The 24,207-nt window shown below is 36.5% G+C and overlaps 4 protein-coding genes and 1 non-coding gene across 6 annotated transcripts; 2 read left to right on the top strand and 3 right to left on the bottom strand.

Annotated features, from left to right (window-relative positions):
* Positions 1-593: 593 nt before the first annotated feature.
* On the bottom strand, positions 594-5,563 carry LOC104895871 (hypothetical protein). Of its 2 annotated transcripts, XM_010682510.4 has the most exons (6): positions 3,519-5,561; positions 2,990-3,106; positions 2,394-2,569; positions 1,949-2,094; positions 1,622-1,847; positions 594-853 (listed from the first exon to the last, which is right to left on the bottom strand). In XM_010682510.4, exons 1-5 carry the CDS (start codon positions 5,422-5,424, stop codon positions 1,829-1,831), a joined length of 2,364 nt encoding a protein of 787 aa, XP_010680812.2. In that variant the 5' UTR covers positions 5,425-5,561; the 3' UTR covers positions 594-853; positions 1,622-1,828. The 2 variants fall into 2 exon arrangements, with proteins under 2 accessions (XP_010680812.2, XP_048501806.1); XM_048645849.2 differs by lacking the exons at positions 594-853; positions 1,622-1,847 and having other exon boundaries at positions 1,954-2,094; positions 2,986-3,106; positions 3,519-5,563.
* A 5,803-nt stretch (positions 5,564-11,366) lies between these two features.
* On the top strand, positions 11,367-14,225 carry LOC104895870 (hypothetical protein). The gene is made up of 3 exons (XM_010682509.4): positions 11,367-12,066; positions 12,744-13,079; positions 13,554-14,225. Exons 1-3 carry the CDS (start codon positions 11,782-11,784, stop codon positions 14,052-14,054), a joined length of 1,122 nt encoding a protein of 373 aa, XP_010680811.1. The 5' UTR covers positions 11,367-11,781; the 3' UTR covers positions 14,055-14,225.
* Positions 14,226-14,454: 229 nt separating this feature from the next.
* Positions 14,455-15,338, bottom strand: LOC104895869 (hypothetical protein). The gene has a single exon (XM_010682508.4). It carries the CDS (start codon positions 15,123-15,125, stop codon positions 14,631-14,633), a length of 495 nt encoding a protein of 164 aa, XP_010680810.2. The 5' UTR covers positions 15,126-15,338; the 3' UTR covers positions 14,455-14,630.
* Positions 15,339-15,634: 296 nt separating this feature from the next.
* LOC104895868 (acidic leucine-rich nuclear phosphoprotein 32-related protein) lies at positions 15,635-19,445 on the bottom strand. Its single transcript, XM_048645850.2, has 2 exons — positions 18,000-19,445; positions 15,635-16,398 (listed from the first exon to the last, which is right to left on the bottom strand). Exons 1-2 carry the CDS (start codon positions 19,194-19,196, stop codon positions 16,144-16,146), a joined length of 1,452 nt encoding a protein of 483 aa, XP_048501807.2. The 5' UTR covers positions 19,197-19,445; the 3' UTR covers positions 15,635-16,143.
* A 3,652-nt stretch (positions 19,446-23,097) lies between these two features.
* TRNAD-GUC (transfer RNA aspartic acid (anticodon GUC)) lies at positions 23,098-23,169 on the top strand. The gene has a single exon. It is a non-coding gene; the product is annotated as a tRNA-Asp (tRNA).
* Positions 23,170-24,207: the final 1,038 nt, after the last annotated feature.

Here is a 24,207-nt window from a genome sequence, read left to right as displayed (position 1 = left end):
TGGGGTGGAAATTGTGAAAAATGAGCAACTTGCTACTTATTTTGGATACAGGATCAGAGCCTTTTGATTTATAATTGGAAGGAAATAAAGGAGTAAATGAATTGGTTACAAAGGAAGAAACAATATTAATGATTCATGTAATCAAGCAGTACATTTTAAGATGACACATTGCATGTACAACAAACACTCATCATTCAGCTTTTTAAACAGATGTGTAGGAAAAGAGATAATCTTAGTTACTATCCTCTATCTTCCTCATTAGATTGATCCACTAATATTGCAAATATTTCATGCAAATCTGATACTAACTTTTGCAGATGATTTCATGGTTCAGCCAAGAATTCTGAAACTTCAATGCACCAACCTTATGAGAATGGATTTTAGCAGTATAGAACAGAAAAATTAAAGCAGTAGTCTGACACCACAAACCTGCGATTCTTCGCCAACAGCTGATTTGCTACTATATGATTTTGCTGGCCTGAGAGAAAATGCAATCAATTTTCTTTATTTGGTCTATTACGACATCAGCAAGCATATCTCATTCTAACTGCAAGGGATACTATTCTAGATTAAAAGGAAAAGGCAAACGTGAGTTTAAGACCAACTAAATGAGGCATCTGATCACATAACTTTCACTTTGAAACACTGAAGTATACAGAGAGGATGACCAACACCAAAGGCAGGCATAAATTACAATATGTACATTCTACAATCAACAGACACCTATATAGTCATTCAGTTACAAAATTGACGTTTCCATATGGCTGCCTAAAGTATTAGAGCATTGGGCAAAATGCCTTGCTGTACGGCAGAGTGCATTGCCGTAGTCCAAGTATAAGCAAAATCCTGCAGCCTGCATATCGGTATAAGTTAAAATAAGGGCAAAGGTTTATAAAAGAAGAAAATAGCAAATTGGAAACTGCAAAGGCATATATCATATCTCACATCATGCAGGCATTGCATATGAGTTCCATCGAGCTACATTAATCACTAAGTTTACCCCTTTTTTATCTTTATCTTTATCTAGACACATAAAAGGTTTGTGTTTTAATTTTGATTTTTCACTTTCTTCTTAACATCAGGAAAAGGAAATTCACTTTCTTATAACATCGGCTAAATGGAAAATAGACTTCACTCAATGTTCATTGGAACAAAGCAAGCATCTTAGGTAAAGACCTTTTCAATCCATACCCTCTCTTCTCCAAATGAGAAAGTAATTCTTTTTTTTTTTTTTTTTGAATAGAAATGAGAAAGTAATTCTAGTTAGATAAAATGACAATATCACCTAATCTATTGAACACGAAACAACAAAAGAGAAATTATTACCATGTGTTCCCTAACTTCAATAATCTCATTCCTAACACCAATTCCCATCTCACTCCGATTATAAAGGGAGTGGAGAAAAGGTATAGTTGAGAGGACAGATATATATTTTTCCACACACAGAATTCAGAGAATGAAACTGTTGCGAGTCAGGGAAAGCAAAGGACATATATAACAAGAAAACAGTTATGCAGCTTGGAGGGTTAATATCTCCTTGTATAACACCTTCCAGATGGCAGAAGAGAACCAAGGACAGAAGAGCTATGATTTTAAGAATATGATGAATAGAGAAAATAACCTCAGTAAATTGATACTGTGCCTTGGCTCCATATAAAATATGAGAATGCTCATTGAACCCTTCTAACTTCAGAGAGTAACATGGAAATCTATCATTGATAATGTCACCGCTTTACTCCATCAGAAGAGGCTCACTTCCAAGCACCATCACAAAAACCCACTAAGAAGTCTGTTTTTATTTTTTCGATATTGTATCACAATTCGTAAATCAATGGCTCTCAGGTAACCTGCAATGATGGAGAGAGATTCGAATAATTATCTTCAGCATAGCATTGATTAGTTTTATCAGGGGTGGGAGGAAGAATACAGATGACCATGAACATCATACCGCCACGGAAATTCACTTGTGTCTATTCCAGCTTGGTGAAGCTCATCAACATACTGTAGTGCTTCCCTGCACTCCTCCCTATCATCAAAAAACTCCTTTTTGTCATCTTCAATCTGATACGGTTCCTGGCCCTTGCCAGCAACTACCTGTAAGATACAGCCAATTACTTAGAGAAGTTACAAAAGGACAGACAGAAATCATGTCGACCTCTGCATAATCCAAATATCCAATTACAAAATCCTCCATGCTGCCATGCAGCCAATAATATTACAGCTATCTGGGACAACCCCATCATTTCCTTTATGAGCATATTTTTTTTTTATAAATGTATAACAATGACTTGAGAAGCCCTCTCAGCATTTTGGGCACATAAGTAGGCATGAGATCAGGAATATCAAATCACATAAAGAAGATTATGAAAGCATCCTCAATTACTGAAACTTACCACCACATCACCTTCCTCACCCATCGCAACAGCACAACGGACGGCAACACGCCTAATATCATGCAGGAAGAGTCTGTGACCATTTGAAAGAGGAGGATAATAATCATTCTCCCCATATTTCAGGTAATCTTGCATTGTCCATCCAACTCCAGTCAACATGTCGTCCAATACATCCACTACTCAAAGAGAAACATAAGCACCATAAGTGTTAGGTAAATACATGGATACATCAAGAAACACAATGCTTTATTATCTGCCAGTTAGTATACAAAATTATCCTACATGCATACAGATCCAGCAATCTAGTGGCTTTGTAACCCACTCTTCAGGTAAGTATAAGATCCCAGCCAACAGAATTTTCAATATTGTAGCGTGTTTCACCCTTTCCTTTTGGTATGATTAGATCTACATCTAATAAATGCGTTTACGTCAAAATTGCTCAAGGTGGTGATGGTTTGAACAGGGAATCTCACACCATCATGCAAATTCCATAAAACATACAAGAATACAAGCATTACCCTGCAGTATTATAATAATAATCTTCAACAAGAATGATCTCTCTTTAAATCAAACAGTTTGGCCTACAACATACTCACATGGATCTTCCTTTCCTGGATTATCTGATGTCAGCATAGTCACGTCGCTTTTATCTGTTGCTATCTTGGTCAGCATGGGTCTCTTTCCCCTCTCTTTCTCACCACAAGAGCCGATAACTGCTCATGAACAAATAGAAGTCAGATGACAGAAACATGTGTCACTCACCGGCATTTCCTGTAAAGTAAATGAGTATCTCCTAGTATCAACAACTTAAAGTAAATGAGTATCTCCTAGTATCAACAACACTCAATTGAGAAGTCATGCTAAACATACATAGCATTAAAATCAAACAACAGATACTTGAAAATTTTAAATCTCCTGTTAGCTAATACTTCCTCCATTTTATTTCATTGCTCCACTATGACTTTTGTTATATTCACATTCACATACCCATCCTTAGTCCTTACACAATCATTACCTCATTATCATCAATCTCATTAAATTTTTTTTACTACCCCCTTAATACAATACCCCAATCCAAACATGCCTTTAGTGTGATAAAATATATTGGAAAGGAAAGAAGCATACCAGTAATTATTCTCCTTGGTTTGAGCTCCCTTACCGAATCAAGAAGTCTAGACAAGGCATCTGGAGTAGAGGCATGATCCACGATCACCCCAAAAGCCTGTTCTTCATCTATTAACTCACATCTCCCTGGAACTGCATCCACTTCTTCAATACCCCTCACAATATCTTCCAAAGGAGCCCCCACTGCAATCCCTACAGTTACGGCTGCAAGGATATTATATATGTTATGCCTCCCAAGCAGCCCTGATGATATCTCCAATATTCCCTGAGGAGTATTGACTAGAACTGTGGTCTCAAAGAGAGAAAGCTCAAACTTCAAAGGATGAACATCTGCATCCTTATTGTCAAGGGAGAAAGTTAAAACAGGGACATTTGGGTTCCCTTGTGCAATAAAGAAGGGTGCATTAGGGTCATCAATATTGACAATCTTCCTGTGTCTGTCTGGATCAACCATCCTAGAGAACAATTTAGCCTGAGTAAGCCTATATTCTTCTTCCGACCCTTGAAAATCCGATTGATCCCCTGACAAATTAGTGAAAACAGCAATATCGAAATCAACTTCCTCACAACGCCCATGAACCAGCTCATTAGAAGAGGCCTCCATAACAACCGCTTCAGTCCCATTATGAAGCATCTTAGCCATTAACTTCTGCACCAAAACAGCATCTGGGTTTGCTTCAGGGGACTCCAACTTGTTATCACCATGTACATAATATGCAACCGAGCTCATCATCCCAGTCCTCAACCCCATGGCTTCATACATAGTCCTGATCAAATAAGCTGTAGTAGTTTTCCCATGAGTACCCGTAATCCCTATGACCGACATATTCTTCGTCGGGCACCTAAAAAAAGCTGCAGCTAGCGCAGGAAGAGCAGCATTAGTATCCTCCACAAGCACCAAAGCTTTACAACCTAAAGTCTCCTCAATATCAATCTCCTTGCTAGCAACAACAGCTACAGCACCTCTTTTATCAGCCTCACTTAAATACAAATGTCCATCATTTTCACTCTCACTTCCAACACAACACACAAACAAATCCCCAGCATTAACCAACCTCGAATCATGCTCAATCCCACTAATCTCAACCTCTAAATTTCCATAAACCGAAATCGGCACTACCTTACACTCATCTAAAAGCTCAGCTAATGTCATTCTAAACTTAGGTTCCACAATTCTAACTTTACTATTATTACCAAAACTATCAAAATTAATATCAAATGAATCATCAAACAAACTAGAACCATTCTTACTCAATTCACTTACCTCATCACTCTCATCAACATAATCTTCCACCTCTGAACCTTCACCATCTTCGCCTTCGCCTTCATCCACAGCCCTTAAACCCTGCAATTCATCAATCTCCTCCAAATCAACAACTTCTTCAGGCTGCAACTCACCACCTCCAACCTCTTCTTGAAGCTCAACCCCAATTTTTTTGGGTGGGTTGGGTTTCAACAACCCTTGCTTGACAAACTCCTTCCTTTTCTGGGCAATTGCCTTATCAATATCCCCAAATAAATCATCCCCAGAATTGCTAACTCCAGTTGAATAATCCTCGTTATCAGGAGCATCCTCGACGTCTTTAATGGCGTCGAGAAAAACAGAACGGTTCTTCTCGAAGTCCTCTTCTTCGAGCTTGCGTGCGCGCGCAGCTTGGCGTTGGATTTGACGGAATTTAGAGACGCCATGTGCGGTGTCTTCTGGAGCTTCAGGTGGGTCGTCGGAGGACGGGTCTGGGTAGGAATTGACGGCGGCGGAAGGAGGTTTAGTGCGGAGAGAGGAGAGAGAATGGCGGAGAAGAAGGGGTTTTGGGAAATGGGGAGAAGAAGAAGAAGTGGTGTGAGGGAAGAATGAAGGAGAGGAGAGAGAAAATGGGGGGAGAGTGAGAAAAGAATGGAGTGACATTGGAGACTCACAAAGATTTCTGAGTTCGTAGCTAAGAGATAACAGACTAAAAGAGAGCTACAGTTAAAGCTTCTAAAATTTCCACAAGCTCAAGTGCTCAACACCCGTAGCTCATAGGCTACGCAGAAAGTCCCGCGTCTATACATGAGATGAGATGCACAACTTGTATATATGGCCATCTCTCTATCAGGCTATGTTGTTTTACATCGAATTAACGAAAATTTACTTAACTTCAGTTCAATTCAGTTAGGTTAATTTTCTCTTGTAGTTTTAATTCAGTTCAATTTAGTTAAGTTTAACAAATTAAGTTTATTTCAGTATAGTTTTAACAAACTAAATTCAGACCAGCTTAGTTAAATTAAATTCAGTTTATTCCAACGGAAGAGAACTTATGTACAATGGTCTAGTTTTTAGTTGGTCTAGCAAATAATAAGCTAGCTTTACTTAATTTTATTGTTGGAACACTTGGCTCTTGGGTTGGGGTTGGTTGGTCTGGATTTCCAGACCATATGCACCTCGGATAGAGTGCACAAGACGATTGACAAACAGCCGCATGGCAAACCAACTAGCGAGATAAATTTGTTGGACCCATGTAAAACGCATCGCATTGAAGAAAAAGGGAGAAATCAAAGAGAAATGTTGGCCCTTGGTGAAACGAATTGAGCCCAAATCTCATATATTTTAACACACTTCTTCTCGACTTATTTTTTTCTAATTATACTAATTCAATATTATGGATTCAAATAATCCTAATTTAATTTACAGTAATTAATTTAACGGAATCTAATTCATTTTTATTTATTATATCATCTATTTTATATAAAAATTTAACATTGGGTAGGACCGTAGGAGAAAGAGTATATGTGGAGTATGGTAAAAAACTAAAAATAGGAGAAAGAAATAGAAAAATCAAGTAAGACCAACCAAACCATTGTGAGAAAAAAAAGATGAGTTGGTAGGAGTTTTTTTTTTTTGGTGAACAAAGCTTTGGTAGGAGTTTAAGAAGGAAGATGAGTTGGTAGGAGTTTAAGAAGAAAGGAGAGAGAATAACAAAAACTTAAAGACTAACAAAGACCAACCAAACCATTATACATACTTTAACACTTCATATTAATGAGATAAAATAAATTAATTGATGTTCAAATGATAATTAATAATATTTTTAGTACTATTAGTCAGTCATTCGTTCATTTGGTTACCATTTGAGTTTTTTTTGGATCAATTGCGAGAGTATTTGGAATTAATTTGGATGCTAAACGCGAGACTTGCATCTCACAATTTGATGCTCATGACTCCTCTAGGCCACACTATTTGGCCTCGTACTGCCTCATCGTTGTTAGCTGCCTCATCGTACATGCAAATAATAAGTGCTCATATTATTCTACACAATTAAGTGTAAAGTTCATATTATTTATGAAATAGTAAATAGTTAAGTAGTTTAGTTTGTATTATTTGCATGTATAAGTAAAAGTTTATAATTCATTTTTATCAAATTTTTCTTATTAGAAGAGTCATTATATGCTTGTTTGAACTAGAAAATTTTGGAACTTCAGAGTTTTTTCAAAACTTTTGGGACAATAGGCAATAGATGGCTCGTTAAGGTCATGCACACGATATCATGTCTTCTTGCATTACATGGGTTAAACACTCATACATTCATATGTTAGAAAAAGTATATAATAAGAATTGATTTGGGGCAAATAAGAGAATTTTCTAATGTAAATTTGTATTAACAACCCAGTCCTAATATAAGGGCCTAACTCTAAATGATAAATGTTTCTATCATCTCTATTATATATCTCTATTATATAAGCCAATGGATGAGGTGTGACATTATCTTTTGAAGTGACAAAAATACCCTCTAATAGTGATTTAAAATAATGTTTTTCTTTTTTAAAAAATTGAAAATGAGAATCAATGATGGAACTTGTCATATGAGATAATGTTTTTCTTTTATAAAAAAATTGAAAATGAGAATCAATGAAACTTGCCATATGAGTAGATCAAAAATGGAATACGCAATATTATTAATAACAAACTAGATTGACACAATCAATTCACGAAATCAATTAGAACTTCAACCAAAAAAAGTTAGCAACATATCGTGATAACATAATATTTCATATTTATAAAGTTCAAACAACATGGTTTATTAACATCTATAATTGTTAATGAACTATACTAAAGTCGCTGAAAAGAAAATTATTAAATCATCTACCAAATTTTACAGTGACGGTATTGAACAGTTAAAAATCATTCACCTTTAATTTAAAAAGATAATAACATCTACAAAAGAACCTCAATAATTTACATCACTTCAAAATAATTTTGAATAAAAAAAATGTCAATTTGTATATAACTACATAAGTTTGTCGACGCACGCATCGCGTGCATATACAACTAGTATTATATAAGTAAAGAGGGAGCTATGGTGTCTTCCTATAAAATTACTTTTCTAACCTTCACTTAAATGCTTATTTTAAAATATTCAATTTCTTTTTGATATACAATTATGTGTAGTAAGAAAAGTTAAGATTGTCTAACTTATAGTAAGATGTAATTTATGCATACATAATACCTTTCCGGAAAAAAAAATGCTTAAAATGAGAAATATTCGATTGAAAATTAATTGATATAACTAAAGCAATTCCAAATAATTACTACCTCCGTTTCCCAAAGATCTTCCCTCTTTTACTTTATTTCTTATTTGGAATTTTTTTCCCCTTTTTACCCTCTCATGTCCCTATCATATGGTCCACCATTACATTATTAATTCAATTTTACTCCCTTTCTCTCTCCTACTTTAACCTCTTTTTATTTGTTTTTATATCTTAACCCCTTTGTCTCTCCTACTTTATCCACCCCACACCCCACACAAATTAATTCTCATTTGTATTTGTAGTAACAGTAACAAGGAAGATCTTTAGGAAACGGAGGTAGTACAAAAGAAGAACTTATATACCTAAACTTCCAATTTCAATTACAATTTCAAAGAACATACAATAACCATCCATAAACATACCAAGAAAAATAAGAAGATAGTCTCATTTTTTTTATAATTGTCGTATGTGTTGATTAAGATAATTTTATCATTTTATTTATTTAAATGTTCGTATTAGTCGTTTGTGTCAGTGGGGATGATACACCTTATCATTTTATCTTTATGTAGAAATATGAAATGATTATTAGATATATTATTTAAAAATATGTTCGTAATTTAAATATATAAAATACATAGGCTTATACCATCCAATTTCTCAATGTGATGATACGCAATAAATTATACATATATAAAGATATTAGTATAAATTATCTAATAATATCAACCTATAGTACGTACATTCTGATATATGTTTGTTTATCAAATTGATGCGAATGATCAAATTATCTACAATAAAACACAACAAGAATCCGCGTTTTTAGCGTCTGAATTTACCGTCCGGCACAATCAGACGCAAATTGGCGTCCGTTTTTGTAAAATTAGCGTCCATGTTTTGAACGGATGCTAAGTAGTGTCCACTTTTCTAAAATTAGCGTCCGTTTTTGGAACGGACGCTAATTAGCGTCCGCTTTTCTAAAATTAGCGTCCGTTTTTCGAACGAACGCTAATTAGTGTCTGCTATCTAAAATTTAACGTCTGTCAAACGGACGCTGAAAAAAGATTTTGCTAAAAAAAATTGTTAATCATTCCTTACTAATTCTCTCTCCTTTTGCCCGCCTTCCCCCACTTATTCTCTCTCCTCTCTTCTCTCTTCTCTTCTACACTTTCTCTCTCTTTCTCTCATCTTTAACCTCTAAATCCAATTCTCATCCTCTCTAATTTTCAACAAGTAAGTGTATCTATCTTTATTTTGGATTTTTTTCTGTTTGATTTTAGAGGTATTTTGGTTGTTCAAGGTACAATTTTGGGTCGGGTTTTGAGGGTTTTGAGTCTGTTTACAGGTGGGATGGGTTGCGGGTTTTGGGGAGCTTCGGGTTTTGGTGTTGCGGGGTGGTTATGGGCCAGTGTTTTCGGGGGTGGTTGTGGGCTAAGGTATTCAGGGGTGGTTGTGGGCTCAGGTTTTCGGGGGTGGTTTGTGGGTCAGGTGGGTTTTCGGGAGTGATTAGTGGGTCAGATGGGTTTTGGGTGGGTGGGTTTCGGCAGGGGTGGGTGCGCGGGTGCGTTTCGGCAGGGGTTGGTGAGGTTTTCGGGTATGTTTCGGATGGGTGGGTTTCGGCAGGGGTGGGTGGATGAGTTTTGTTTCAGGTGGGTGAGGTTTTCGGGTTGGTTGGGTTTTCGGGTGGGTTTCGGATGGGTGGGTTGGTGGGTGTCGGCGGCAGGGGTGGGCGGGTTTCGGCAGTGGTGTGTGAGGTTTTCGGGTGGATCGGGTTTTCGGGTTCTAATAAAACTAATAATATTGTTTTTTAGTTTTGTTTGTTTTTTTTTTTGGGCGCTAATAACGTGATATTTAATTATAATTTTGGTTTAATTTTATTTCTAATTTTGTTTTTGTTTGTTTGATTTTGCAGGTGATTAATAAATCTAACTTGTTCTTAGCAGTTAAACGAGTTAATTTTATGGAAGTTTTATGTAATTTTGTGTAGTTTTAAAGTAATTTTGCGTAGTTTTACTGTAATTTTATGTAGTTTTAACGTAATTTTTGTGTTCTTTTGGAACAATGTACTGTAATTTTTATTTTTTGCAAGTTAAAGTATGTAAAACTTTTTTTAATCTATAAAAAATATTTCTTTTGCTCCGTAATTTCGTGCTTTCATTTCCTTCGTACTTTTGTATTGCTAGTATCTTCCAAGTAAAAAACAATACACAAAGGACAAAAGACTACACTGCGAGTAGAGGTGATCAAACATGGCCCGGCCCGCTGGCCCGGCCCGTTTTTGGGCCGGGTTTGGGCAGAATTTTTCGGCCCGCGGGCCGGGCCGGGCCCGGCCCGGTCATTTTTTTTTTGTTTTTGGGGGGCTTTGGGCAAGCTAAAAACGACTTTTTAGTCTATTTTTTGGCCCGGCCCGTTTTGGCCCGCAAAAGCCCGCTAAGCCCGGCCCGAAATAGCGGGCTTTGGACACAAAAATTCGGCCCGAATTTAGGCCCGGCCCGGCCAATGGGCAAATTTTTTTGGCCGCGGCCCGGCCCGGCCCATGATCACCTCTAACTGCGAGTGACAGAATATAAAAGAGAAAAAAAAAGTATTGTACACATTAATACCGACTGTTAATACACATAACCGACTGTTTAGGCAGTTGGTAATTACATACCGTTTAGGGAGTCGATAATTACCGACCGACTTGTCAGTCGGTAATTACTGTCCGACTTTTAACCGGGCGCTAATTAACGTCCGATTTTAGAATCGGACGCTAAATCTCAAATCTCAGACGCTAAATTTTTAGCGTCCGCTTAGCGGACCCTAATTGAAGAATTAGCGACCAGGGGTTTTGCATCAGCTTTTTAGCGTCTGTTGACGGACGCTAATCTCTTTAGCGTCCGATCTCGCGTTTTTAGCGTCCGATTTTGGCGGACGAAAAAGGGTGATATTCTTGTTGTGGAATAATATTAACGCCTCTAACCGTTTCTAATGTTAGTATTGATGTTGATATGTTGCCGTACGCATAGCGTGCATATTAGCTAGTATTAATTACGAGGGGCATTGCTCATACCCTTAAAAAGTTATTGTCACGATGTTATTATTATGTTGTTAAAGTATAAATCATATTGAAAAATTTGACTAAAGAAACAAGAAATTGGTAACTCCCAATAGTCCCAAACCCTATCAATGTACATGATTTCTTCCATTCAAAAAAATATATTTTTTCTATTTTTAACCAACATAGTATGTAGCTATATCGTCTCCTTTAATGAGGTTTTCAAGTTTGGAAATGTGGGGATTAATATATACTACTATAAAAATGGTCATAGATTCATAATCCCATTTCAAACGATTATTATTGCATTTCTCTTGACTGTTCCATGTTGATCATCCATGAGGAAAAAAAGGAGGCCAAAAGAAAATTTCTATCCATGAAATATCTAAAAACAAGGGTAGCCTTTCATTGGTTGACTTTCCCGCAAATTAATCCCACCCAAAAACAACTATACTATGATTCTATATGGTAGGACTATTTCTCCTACCCATCGATCCTCTTTTGCGCCTCTTTGGTTTTTGTACATTATGTATCTTTCATTTTGACTTTGTATAAACAGAGTTTTATGTGCATGCCACTTCTTCTGATATTTCTCATTTAGGCAAATACTGAAAAGTAGTATTCAAACTCTTATGATATATTGTTCAAAACTGCACCATATTTGGGTTTATCTCTTTGTTTTGTTTAGCATATAAACTATATATCTTGTTTCCGTGAGTCTGAATGAGGAAACTATGCCCAAATTTGGACAAGGAAGATGCCCTCGAGACGATCCTCGAGGTACCAATTCCAGAGGAGATGTTCAACAACATGGGCAACAATGTTGCATTGCGTTGCCAGAATATGCAACAATGGATGAAAGCTCAAACATCGGATAAATGGTCATCACCTGTTATACTAGGCCGAATCAACGAGCTTCGCTTCCTTCTTTACCATGTTGGCTCCCCTCTCATTCCTCTTCAGGTCCATATTGACAACATCAATCGCCCTGTTAGAGATAGTTCCATTGTGAGTTGTTGCTTAATACATTCTTCCCTTTAAATTTGTAATGCATATATGTTTTAAACACTCTCGTTGACACATTCTTGTCCCATTCTACAAATACGAGCCCACAACTCGACACATAGATTGAAATAGGCTTGTGTTCGGTATTTTAACATAATTAAGTTGACCTGACACGACCTATTGATTAAATGGATTAAATACGGACTCATAGAACAAGTCACCAACCCAATTATAACTTAGAAGAATGAATATGTACGTCAACAACCCATTGCAGTAACTGCTTTATTTGGATTTGATTTTCTTACAAAAAGAGCTAGCTAATTAAATTACCAGGATGATTTGTTTGGTTAAACTGTAAAACACATCAACAGGGTTTGCCAACTCTATCAGCAGGCAGCATATATGAATCATTAATGTCTCTAATTTCCCAACTTGCATTACATCCATGATCTTTTCTGCAGTGTTTATTATGATTTTGGATTTATGATATTTGAGACACATAGTGAAAAATGAAAAAAGAAATCTATTTACTGCCTTGAAAACTCTGTTTGAAGAAAGCATGTTTTTGTAAGAAAATCTTCATAGAAGAATGGATATACACTTCATATATATGGTCAGATATTTTTCTTGGGCTAGCTCCCACAGATTGGTTGCTAAATAGTTAGTTGTTTCAAATACAGCAAACATCGACTGCAAAGTATATCGTACAGCAGTATATTGCAGCTACAGGAGGCCAAGCAGCCATAAGCTCAATACAAAGCATGTGTGTCATAGGACATGCTAAGATTGGCGCAACTGCTTTTCATTTGGGTGATCAAGCTGTGAAGGGAAAGAACACCGAGGAAACTGGGGGATTCGTACTGTGGCAAAAGAATCCAAACTTGTGGTGCTTGGAATTTGTGGTATCTGGCTGCAAAGTTTTTTCTGGAAACAATGGCAAGCTTTCTTGGAGGCAATCATCAAATCAACCTTGTGTCACTACTGGTTCCCCAAGACCATTACGCCGATTTCTACAGGTAAGTTAGTAGCTTCAATCCTGTCTAAAACTTGGTGCATCTATATCATCATGTACTAGAAAATATAACTAGTTTTTATTTTTAAGAAGAGCCAGTCGCCCATATGCACTTACTTTAGCTTAGGCATGTTGATATGTGAAAGAAGAGGTAACAATCCTTCAGATAAAACCTCTGTCTCAAATTTGTGCTTTAACCAGTATATCAATGAGTTGAATGATAGTTTCAAGCTATAAAATGTTGGAGTTGTTCTTTTATCCTTCTATGAAGCACAAGAACGGGTGAGATTTCAGGTTTCTCCATTTTCAAAACCTCAACCAATTTCATGCAAATTACGTCAAAACTTGCTGGGGATTGAGGTTTCCCCCTTTGGATCCCGAAACACCAACTATTTTTGTGCTACGTACATAGTTTCCTTAGCTTGGGAGTATCATGAATTGGTTGTTTTGAAGTTTGTTTGAACCGTAATGTTGTCAGGGGTTGGATCCAAGGGCTACAGCCAACTTATTCATAGATGCAACATGTATCGGTGAGAAGGTCATCAACAACGAGGATTGCTTCATCCTGAAGCTTGAGACAAGCCAAGCAACTCTAGATGCACAAAGTGGCGCAAAATTTGAAATCATTCACCACACTTTATGGGGCTACTTCAGCCAAAGATCTGGACTACTCCTCCAGTTTGAGGACTCAAGAATGCTGCGTTTGAAGAACAGTGTTGAAAATGATGACGGAGATGGAGTGTTTTGGGAGACAAGTGCAGAATCAGTAATAGAAGATTATAGGTATGTTGATGGGATTAATATAGCTCACAGTGGTAAAACCTCTGTTAGAGTATTTAGGTATGGAGAACACTCAGCTAATCATCAAAGGGAGATTGAAGAAACATGGAAGATTGATGAAGTAGGTTTTAACATTTGGGGTTTGGATCCTGACTTCTTTACGCCACCAACAGACGTACAAGTAGAACTAGAGACTTGAAACAATTTTTTCAAATCATATTTTGATCAGAGACCTTTGTATAAGTTTGGTCTCGGAAGTTGTATATATATTAGCATATTTTGTAATATCTCCCAATTTTTACTACAATCATTGGCTAATATTGGTAACAAAGATCGTTAATACTTAGGATTAACCAGTTAAACTATATGAAAACTAAGAAGTATATGTTCTTGTTGCTACTCTGTAGCTTCTAGTTAAAGGAGCATTCGCTTCACCTTAGACAAATAAGTTTCAAGATAGATTGGTCCAATACAATGTAAACACAAGGTAGATTTAGGACTGAGTTTGAACCAAGTCGAACAATAATCAAGTTTAAACTAAATTGATGTTGAATACTAGATTGTAAGCTGTTTAGATTGAATTATCACCCAAATATTAATACTATGTTCAAGGACTTGTTGATTTTTATTTGCCCAAAAACCGAAGTTGAAGGGCATCAGAATTGAGAACTCGAATGTAAATCCTACAGAGACAAAAGTAGGGAAGATTTCTGATGATTCTACTTAATATAAAGTTATAAAGTGATCCACATACATGATACATTCATATATAAAGTTAGCCGAAACACTGGTCGTCTGGAAGAGGGCCAGGGATAGAACCTTTCTCCACAAACTGTAATCCGAAGACTAGAAGAATGGCAAGCAAGCATAAGTAGGATAAGCCTTCAACAGCACCCAGTAAACCAAAAGGTCCACTAGGTAGGCCTGAACCTGTCTTCGTTTTTGTGTACAAAGACCAGCCTACTATGCCTATTACAATTAAGTAGCTCACCCCCTCAAGACCCCCAATGGACCCACCAGGCCCTGGAGGCAGTCCACAACCAGTGGTCTTAAGGGTGAAGAGGGACCACCCGATCACCGGAGACGAGATCAATCCTCCTACTATGGCTGCTTTCTCGGCTATCCCGACATCTTCGGTGTCGTTGCTGGTTCCCTTTGCCATGGCAACCACCTTGAGAGTTGATGAGTATGGTGAGGGGTTCCTTCTGAAAATACCATTGCGAGTTTTTAGTGGACTAATGAGTGTGGTAAAAGATGGAGATAACAACATAGTTGTATTATTAAGTCTTAAGAAAAAGAGGGGAGGGAGAAACGAAGAGAGAGAATAATGTTCCTTTTCCCAAATCCACTAGTTTTGGTATGATGCAAAACCTTATCCAATCACATTCACTCACCTTGATTGGTGAAAAAACAAGACTTTAATTAGCCCAATAATCAATGTACATGTGAGATGGGCCGCAATAGATTAAAAACAACGTCCAATGAGTCCGACCCACAAGTAGTGTAGGCAATAGGCATAAAGAAGCCAAATGTAGCACCAATTTTATTTAGACAGAAATTAAAACTCCATGTGGCAATGATGATTGATAAATCATACCTGCTGGGAACGCGATGAGTTATAGTTGGAAATTGCCACTAGCACACACACAGACACAGGGAATAATGAATATGAACAAAAAGATAATTAAACAAGTTTAGAGAGAGAAAGAGTAAAAAAAGTTTAAAGTCGAAAATGCCCATATATAAGAGTGACATTAACAAAGAGAGAAAGAAAGCATCTTAAAAGAAAGCCTTTTTATACATCTGAGTATCTCCAATTGAAAACTGCTTGAACTAGCAATTGAGCGGGTACCGGGTAGTATAACCAACTAACAAAGACTGTTGGAGTTCCTACTATAAAATTTAATTTCCCCTTTTTTTTTCTTTTTCCTAATAAATATATACTGAGGAATTTTGGGGGGAAAACCACCAGGACAATGAACCCTTCCATTCAACTGTCATTTAAATACCAAACTAACGGCTATTTTATAAGAGCAGGAGCCAAAACCATTACTAACCACTTTTTGAACAAGATTTAAAAAAAACCCATCATCTGGAGTTAGTTTTCCCTCCTAAAAAAAACAACATCCTAAAACCCTCTTAAAAACTGCCTACCAATCAGAGATATACATTCAGGTTCTCCATATCTCCTTTCTCTCAGTCACACCCATGGAAGAACCTTACAGCAAAATCTTCTTCTTCACAGACGCTTCTTCGAGGACCCACCTCCTCTCTGCATCTCTTCCTCCTCACAGACGCTTTTTTGAGGACCGTCTTTCTGCATCATCCGCATCTTCCTCATCATCTACATCTGCATCATCTCTCTTCCTCTTTGATTCAGAAGAAGATGGAGCCATCACCTGCCCTTCCCCAAGATCATCTTCATCATCTTCAACTTCCTCACCTTCTCCAGCATCATTTACAGCCTCCATGTCACTTTCTTCTGCATCCTCTGTTGATTGTCTAACCCGCTGAACCAAGTACCCCTCTTCGCCATCTTCTTCCTGACCATGGTAACACACAAGTTTATCAGCAAGAACAGATAAAAATCAACAAGTGAAATATACAGCCACCATTTTACATTTCCAGAAGATACAGTAGAGTTCCCCCACATAAACCAGCACCATAGAACAGGAAAAATGCAAAATCAAACCCCATACCCCCCCCCCCTTTTTCCTTGCAAGAAAAAAACAATCAATACCCAGAACAAGGTTTCAAAGGGATGAGCAGAGAAAGGACCAATAAATACTAAAATACCAGCAACTTGGTTACACAGTAATGTATGTGGCACACAGAACGAAAGCAAACGTAATATCTAGAGTGAAAAGTGACCAAACACCATATCAGAATAGCAAGACAGGAGAAATTTTCCTCAGGAAGACACACACCTTTAAAATCTATAATTTTTTTAAAAAAGGCCAAGCTACATCAATAACGACATCCAGTATATAAAACCATCAATCAGAATAAAGGGTAACTCCAAACTTTTTCATTCCCCACTGAGCCTGAAATAGCATAAACCACAAGGAGCAATACTGCAACTAGTTCATAGATAAGTGATACTAGTTCATCATCAAGCAAGGATCAAATGATGAAATGATGCAACAAAGAGCCACAACTAGCCCACGCAAAAATATAAACTATTAAGCATTTTCAAGCATAAATCCAAAAGTAACCTCACAAAAACACAAAGAGGAGCACCACCTAGAAATTTACTCCAAATGTAAAACTAGGAAGTCATAACTTGAACCTTAATCAGCAATCTGATTCTAAAAATCCAACAGCACTCCTGAATTAGCGCTCTAAAGAAACTTAAAGCATCATCAGTAAAAACTCTGAATCATACAGCCTAAAATTACCAGTCCAGTAAACACATGCTCAAGCCTCCAGAGAACTACCAAACAAGATAAAAATAGAACCACTATGAAGAGAATACAGATGAATCAATAGAAAGAAAACCCAATTCTAACTAAAACATCCAAGTCAGGCTTCTCTAAAGAGTTTTATAGTCCACATTCGAAGCTCAGCAATATGACAACTCCAGTCAGCTTTCAGAAATGAAAAGTGCATGCAAGTGTGCAAGACAGTATGCAAGAGAAACAATGAGGGTAATATTCTACCACAAATTACCAAAACAATTTCCTGCAGTTCATAAAGTAACAACTGACTTCAGAGAGAGGGAACAATCCACAGTATACTACTTTCTTATTCTCTCATTCTGGCTAATTATAGCTTTTTCCTCTTTAATCCAAATAGCCCCTGAAGTGACAAGATCAAACTGCATATTCGACAACATTTAAGGGACAGATTGCAAACATAATACACACAAGGAGCTCAATATCTCCATAATTAAAGGACACCAGATGCATAACCCTCAAAAGAAACCAGCAATTACTTGCTCAAAAGTAAAGAACCACACAGCCAGCAAAATTACAGAGCGAATAGAATCAGCTGAAAGGCAAGCAATTACTTACAGATTATTTATCTAATCAGAAAACCAAAACCACTTGCACACATTCACATAAAAAATTAACCTAACCAGGTAGTATATAAGTAAAACACATGCATAGAAGCAAAATTATAAAGGTTTAGTGTGTTGTTATACCTCATCCTCATCCTCACCCTCATCATCCTCATCTGATTCTCCCTCATCTTCAACACCCAGCTCTTCCTCTCCAGTCTCACCATTATCATCCTCATCGTCCTCGTCTTCCCCTTGTTCATGGCCATCAATCTCTCCATCTGTGCTAATCAATCTGCCAGTACTCTCTGGCTCCACAGCATCAACAACATCATCATTATCAACCTCCTCTACCTCATCATCCTCATCATCATCGTCGTCATCATCATCATCCTCAAACTCCTCATCTCCATCCCCCTCTTCATCATCATCACTATCCACAATATCATGAACCTCAACAACATCCTCCTCCTCCTCACCATCATCCTCATCAATCTCCTCCACATCCTCTTCCTCCTCCCCATCATCATTCTCATTCTCATCCTCATCTTCATCCTCACCATCCACCTCCCCAGCCGCCTCAACTCTAAACCCGTTCTCCCTCCCATGATACATCCCTCCATTCTCTCTCCTCCTAGACGCCTCAATCTCCGTCTCCTCCTCATCAGCATCACTCTCCTCATCCTCATCAACATCTACAATCCCATCACCACCACCAGCACCACCACCACTACTATGCCCATTCGGCATCCTATAACCCGCACCCTCAGCATCGGCATCGGCATCAACTTCCCCACTCCCAGGATCATCATCCTCCTCTTCATCCTCATCCTCCTCCTCCTCATCATCGCTCTCAGGACGCTCATTCTCCTCAGCATCCATCTTATCCAAATACTTCAACGATTTAATCAACCCAAAAACCCTAGCTCTATAATCCTTAACCCTAGTAACAGGACACTCATACAAATCAAGCGAAACAAGCTTAAGCTGAGCTAAAGGTGCAAGATCCTCTATAAACTGAATTCGATTATTAGATAAATCAAGGTCTCGAAGTGAATCAAGACCCGCTTGAACAAGATACTCTAAACCAGAAGCGATTCGATTGTCTGAAAGTATAAGCTTCTGTAAACTTGGAAGGTTAGGAAATTGCTCAAGAGATGAAACACCAATATTTGCAAGAGAAAGATGGTGAAGATTCTGGAACTTCTCTAACACTGATGAAGCTGGTAAACGACCTTGAACACACTTAACGGCGCCGTCTAGGGTTAGGCTTTTTATTGAATCGTTTTCCGTTTGTCCGTCCAACGCCGTTTCCACCGCTCTTTCCCAGATCTCGTCCATTCAACTATAATTTCAATTTTAATACTCTCATACAAACTTTTCTTTCGTTTCAGAATCAGGAATCGAAACCCTAACCTTTCGTACTCTGTGAATTAGAGGTTTTTCAAGGGAAGAAGATGATCCTCTTTTGAGTTTTTTTTTGGTTTTTCTCTCTCTCTCCTATAGTAGTTCTTAATTTCTTATGCGTTTGTTTTATCTGTGTTTTTGTTTTCAGTTTCTCTCTCTAAATATTTCTCTCTCTCTAGGAGATAAACCCCAGGAGGAGGGAGGGAGGAGGGATTGACGGGCCGGGTTAGGGTTTGGGTAGAGGAATGATGACCGTAGGATTTAGATGGAGCGGATTGATGACGTGGAGGAATGAGTGGTGAAGATGAAAAGTGGGTGTGTTTGTTTCTCAAGAAAGAAGTATCTCGATTGGTATACGCGTCTTCTGTGCGGTGTGAATGGTTGGAAATTGGTGAAATAATATCAAGGGTGGGAACTAGATTGCCCTTCTTCTTCTTTTAAATTACGGAAATGCCACTTTTTCTTTTTGGCTTTTCCTTGGGACCCAAAAAGAAATAACACATCGACTTGATTTTTGAAATTCAATCTAATATTCCATTTCCATCCTGCTAAAAATTGAAGTATGTTTGGAAGTTTAATTTTTACTGCAGCTACTACGAAACACAACTTGCTAACTAGTGGTAAACTCGATATTAGAATGAGTAGGTTTGGTTTAAGGTTTTTTAACTTGTTTACAGCATGTCTGGTTTAATATTATTGGCTTTTAAAAAAAATTAATTACAATAATATAAAATTTTGTTTCTCTCTCGCGGTAATTAGTAATACAAACTTTTGATTATTTTTTAATAACACAAAATTTCTACAGTAGGTCAAGTTGACTTGTAACCGGTAAAACAAGTCAAAAGAAATTACAAAATGAACTTTTCCTCAGCTTGTTATCTCCTACAACAAATTAACAACCGGTATTTGCCTACTGGAGGAATTTTGATCAAAAATTTGTATTATTAAAAAATAATCAAAAGTTTGTGTTATTACGAGAAAACGGGAAAAGATTTGTTTTATTCTTCTTCAAAAATCCTTTAAAAAAAAAAGATCAAATATTTATTCAATTTCTTCTTGTTTGTAAATTGTAATACACTTTCTTAATTTGTTACATTTTGTTCCCCTTCAAGTAACTAAATTTATTTTTTGGTGATAATGGTAATCATTTCCTTTTCTTCCCCCCTAAGTTTAAACCAGACACCTCATTAAGGTAACATCTTTTATTTGATTCAATTTATTTTTCATTTCATAACTTGAATCAAACATGATAATCAGATCTAGTTTTCCACTCCATTAAATTCTTTTACTTCTATCAATATTATTAGTTTGGCGTGTGAATTGATTCTTTAACTATTTTCTTTACCCATGTACCTTTTTTGTTCTATTTGGTTTATCTGGGTAAGATATTAGTGTAAAAGAAAGAGGCTAAAAATACACGAGATTGATTTATTTGATTCATATTTATGTGTGTGCTTGATAAACAATACCTAATATCTCGTTTAATAAATAGGTTAGGCTATGATCAAGAATTGATAACTTGTTTGATAAGCATGTTGTGTTAGGATTGAGGAGATTCAACTCTTTTACCTGAAAATTGATAAAACTCTATTTTACTAGCTCCAACTACAATTTATACAACCAACTTTTTTTATTTCTTGGTCACCATGAAAGCATGATTGGATTATCGCCTTAATGTCAGGGTATTTTAAACTTATCAAATTTGAATATTAGAATAGTAGGTATAGTCACGATTCAGAGTTCGTTTTTGGAGAGACGGTCTCACGTTAGTGTTAATTTGAGATCGTGATGTCATGCTGACATCACACGCGTGCATCAAACCAGCAGTAGAATTAGTTAAGTGTTTGCACCTATTAGTTATGATGGCCTTAATTGATTCTTGATGAATTAGTTAAGTATTGAAGTATATTAGTTAGTCGTTGAAATATATTAGCTAGTCGCTGGAGTATATTAGTTAATCGCGGAAGCATATTAGTTAAGCGATGAAGTATATTAGTTATATCATAAAAATCAAATTATAATGCATTTTGTTGGCGATAACTTCAATATCACGCATAAATAATTATGTATTTCTAAAAAAAACTTATGCACTAATTCTATCATAAACCCTACAAAACAGATCCATCATGCTCTTCTCCAATAACAAAGAATTGCAACAAACCAAACTAGGGCAAAAATCACCATCTTTAACACACAAGAACACATTAGCAGTTTCAATCAAGAAACTATTTTTCTTACAAACATTGATGATTATTATCAAAGAAGAACAACCAAAATTGAGAAAGAAAACAAATATTGATGAATACCCAATTGAGAATGTGACCAGTTGAAGAAACCCAGAAGTTTAGTTGGATCAAAAAACTGATTATGATGAAGAACATATTGAATAATATATGGGTTTAGCTTTTTAGTGATGTTTGAAGAACCCATCAAAATTTTCCAATTGTTGTGTTTGAGAAGTGTTGAAATTTCTTCAAAATTTTCGCCATATTCAAAATTTTCGCCATTAGAGAGATTCAAGGTGGTGAAATTGCAGGAGATAATCTGAGTTTTGTGCGTTTTCTGTTTAGAAAATAATAATAACTAAATACCCAAATACCATAACTATTTATCAAAAAACATTAACTGATAGCCAGAATCACAATTATTATCAACCATAAAACCATAAATAAAGGCCTAGGCTAAGAATTGGAGGAAAAACATACTCGTCTCACGTTAGTGTTAACGTGAGACGGTCTTTTATAAGACTTTGCGCACGATTCAATAGGACAAGTCCGCTTACTTTTTCATTTGTCGATTTCAGATCTTTTCGTTATTGGGATATAGTTATAGTTGCTGATTCGAGAAACGACTTCTCTTATCATTATTATATGTTGAATAGTATTCCAACTTTATAATTACTATAGTATAACTTATTATACTTGGAAAGTTGCTCACTTTGTACTTTCAAAATATCAACGTAACAAACATCTCTATATTTCCTGTTCAAACATAATGGAATTTTATGAAAATCTCAAAAGAACCTTATCGGATTTGAACTCATGACTTAGAACTTAATATGGCGTTACGTTACTACTCAATTAGCTAGACAAGTAGACAACCATATGATTAAAGCGCAAAATGGAATACCATAGGAATGAAGCTCACGCTTTGAGACGGAACGTGCCTTTGGCGGGGAGTACGCTCCATGATGCATGAAGTCTTCGTTATTTTTATTTACTTTCAGAAATCTTGATTTTTAAAAAATTTATCCACGACATGGTTTAAAATTTGGTGTCTACAATAAGTAAAAATAAGTTGATTCAAACAAAGTTTATAAGTTGTGCTTGGCTTTGAGTGAAGCAATTGACCTTCTAATCCACTTTCCGTTTTACAAACATGATTACATTTTATATTTTGGCACTACTTATTATCTACACCATTTTCTTACTGTGAATTGTCCTTTTCACATGAAGAAAAAAGTATAGTAATATAGGTTTACATGTTTGATTTATCTCAATAGGTAGCTTTGAAATATCAACTTATTTTATATTTACATATAAATAATTTGCGACATAATTAATTCTCAAAATTCTGTGTGGAAAAATACATGTAAATAATTTGGTGTAATTCAAATTTCAAAGGAAATACCGTTATAGAAGTGCAACTCCTTTTTCTTATCTCAACATGTCAATAATCATTCGGGATATGTCATATCTGCATGGCAGGATTCTCTATTTTATTTCTCTTGTTGACAATGCTTACCTTGCCTTTTAGAGTTACGTCATCAGTGACGTAGCGTAATTTCCAGTTATGCCTAAAATAAATAACTTAATAGGACTTTTTTATCAACAAAGTCGTTGTAGTATAGTGGTAAGTATTCCCGCCTGTCACGCGGGTGACCCGGGTTCGATCCCCGGCAACGGCGTTTTTTTTTTGGCTTATTCAATGTAAGACGAAGGGGATCCGTTCTTTTTTATTCAAAGATGAGGGAAAAAAATATTTAAATGCTTTCATTTTCTTTTTTTTCATACAAATGCTCCCAACCAAACAAGTTATAACATAATTTATTTTAAACTTTAATAAGTTATAGCTGGAGATTTTGGAAAAAAATTGAGAAAAAATAGTGGAGTTTGTATGTGCATAGACCTGGCAAAGTTGATCCTGATCCGAAAATCCGGTCCGAAATATCCGATCCGTGGTCCGATCTGGGTCCGAACGAGACGGTCCGAACCTTGATCCGAATCCGAAACGGTACCGATCCGGTTCGAATCCCGATCCGAAATAATCTTGATCCGAAACTCATCCGAAATCCGAATGATCCGATATAATCTTACCTGATCCGAAACCGACCCGACCTAAAACCGATCCGATCCGAAGGTAAACCGATCTGAAATTATTGGTTTCGATTAGGCTTTGATCCGAAATACCCGAAACTTACCCGTTTTTTTTTATAATTTTCAAAATCTTATAATTTTTCCTTCATATTTTCAAAATCTTATAATTTATATAATTATATTACAACGTTTCTATGAATAAATAAACAAAACTTTAGAAGAATTTCATGTAAGTATATGTAACGAATACTCAAATAGTTAAACGGAATAATTTAAAAAAATGTAGGGACTAGAGAGTACTAACTACTAAACAATTAATATAATTAATAACTCAAAAGATTAGTATAGAATAAAATTTATTTACGTAGGACAAGTGGACAACCCTTTTCCTACTAAAAGAGCTCAAAATCTTTCTTGCCCAATCCGAAATCCGATACGATGATCTGAAACCATAATCCGAAACCCGATCTGAAACGATCTGAAATAATAGTCCGAACGATGACCTAATCCGAAACGATCCGATCACGGTCCGAATGTAACTTGATCCGAAAACGGTCTGATCTGAATTGGTCTGGTCCGATTCCGATCCGAAATAATAGTTTGAACGATGACCCAATCCGAAACGCTCC

Source organism: Beta vulgaris, chromosome 6 (genome assembly GCF_026745355.1).
Source record: "Beta vulgaris subsp. vulgaris cultivar EL10 chromosome 6, EL10.2, whole genome shotgun sequence".
In the NCBI taxonomy this organism is placed as follows: domain Eukaryota; kingdom Viridiplantae; phylum Streptophyta; class Magnoliopsida; order Caryophyllales; family Amaranthaceae; genus Beta; species Beta vulgaris.
Note: the sequence above shows the minus strand (reverse complement) of the source record. Positions and strands in the feature narration are given on the sequence as shown.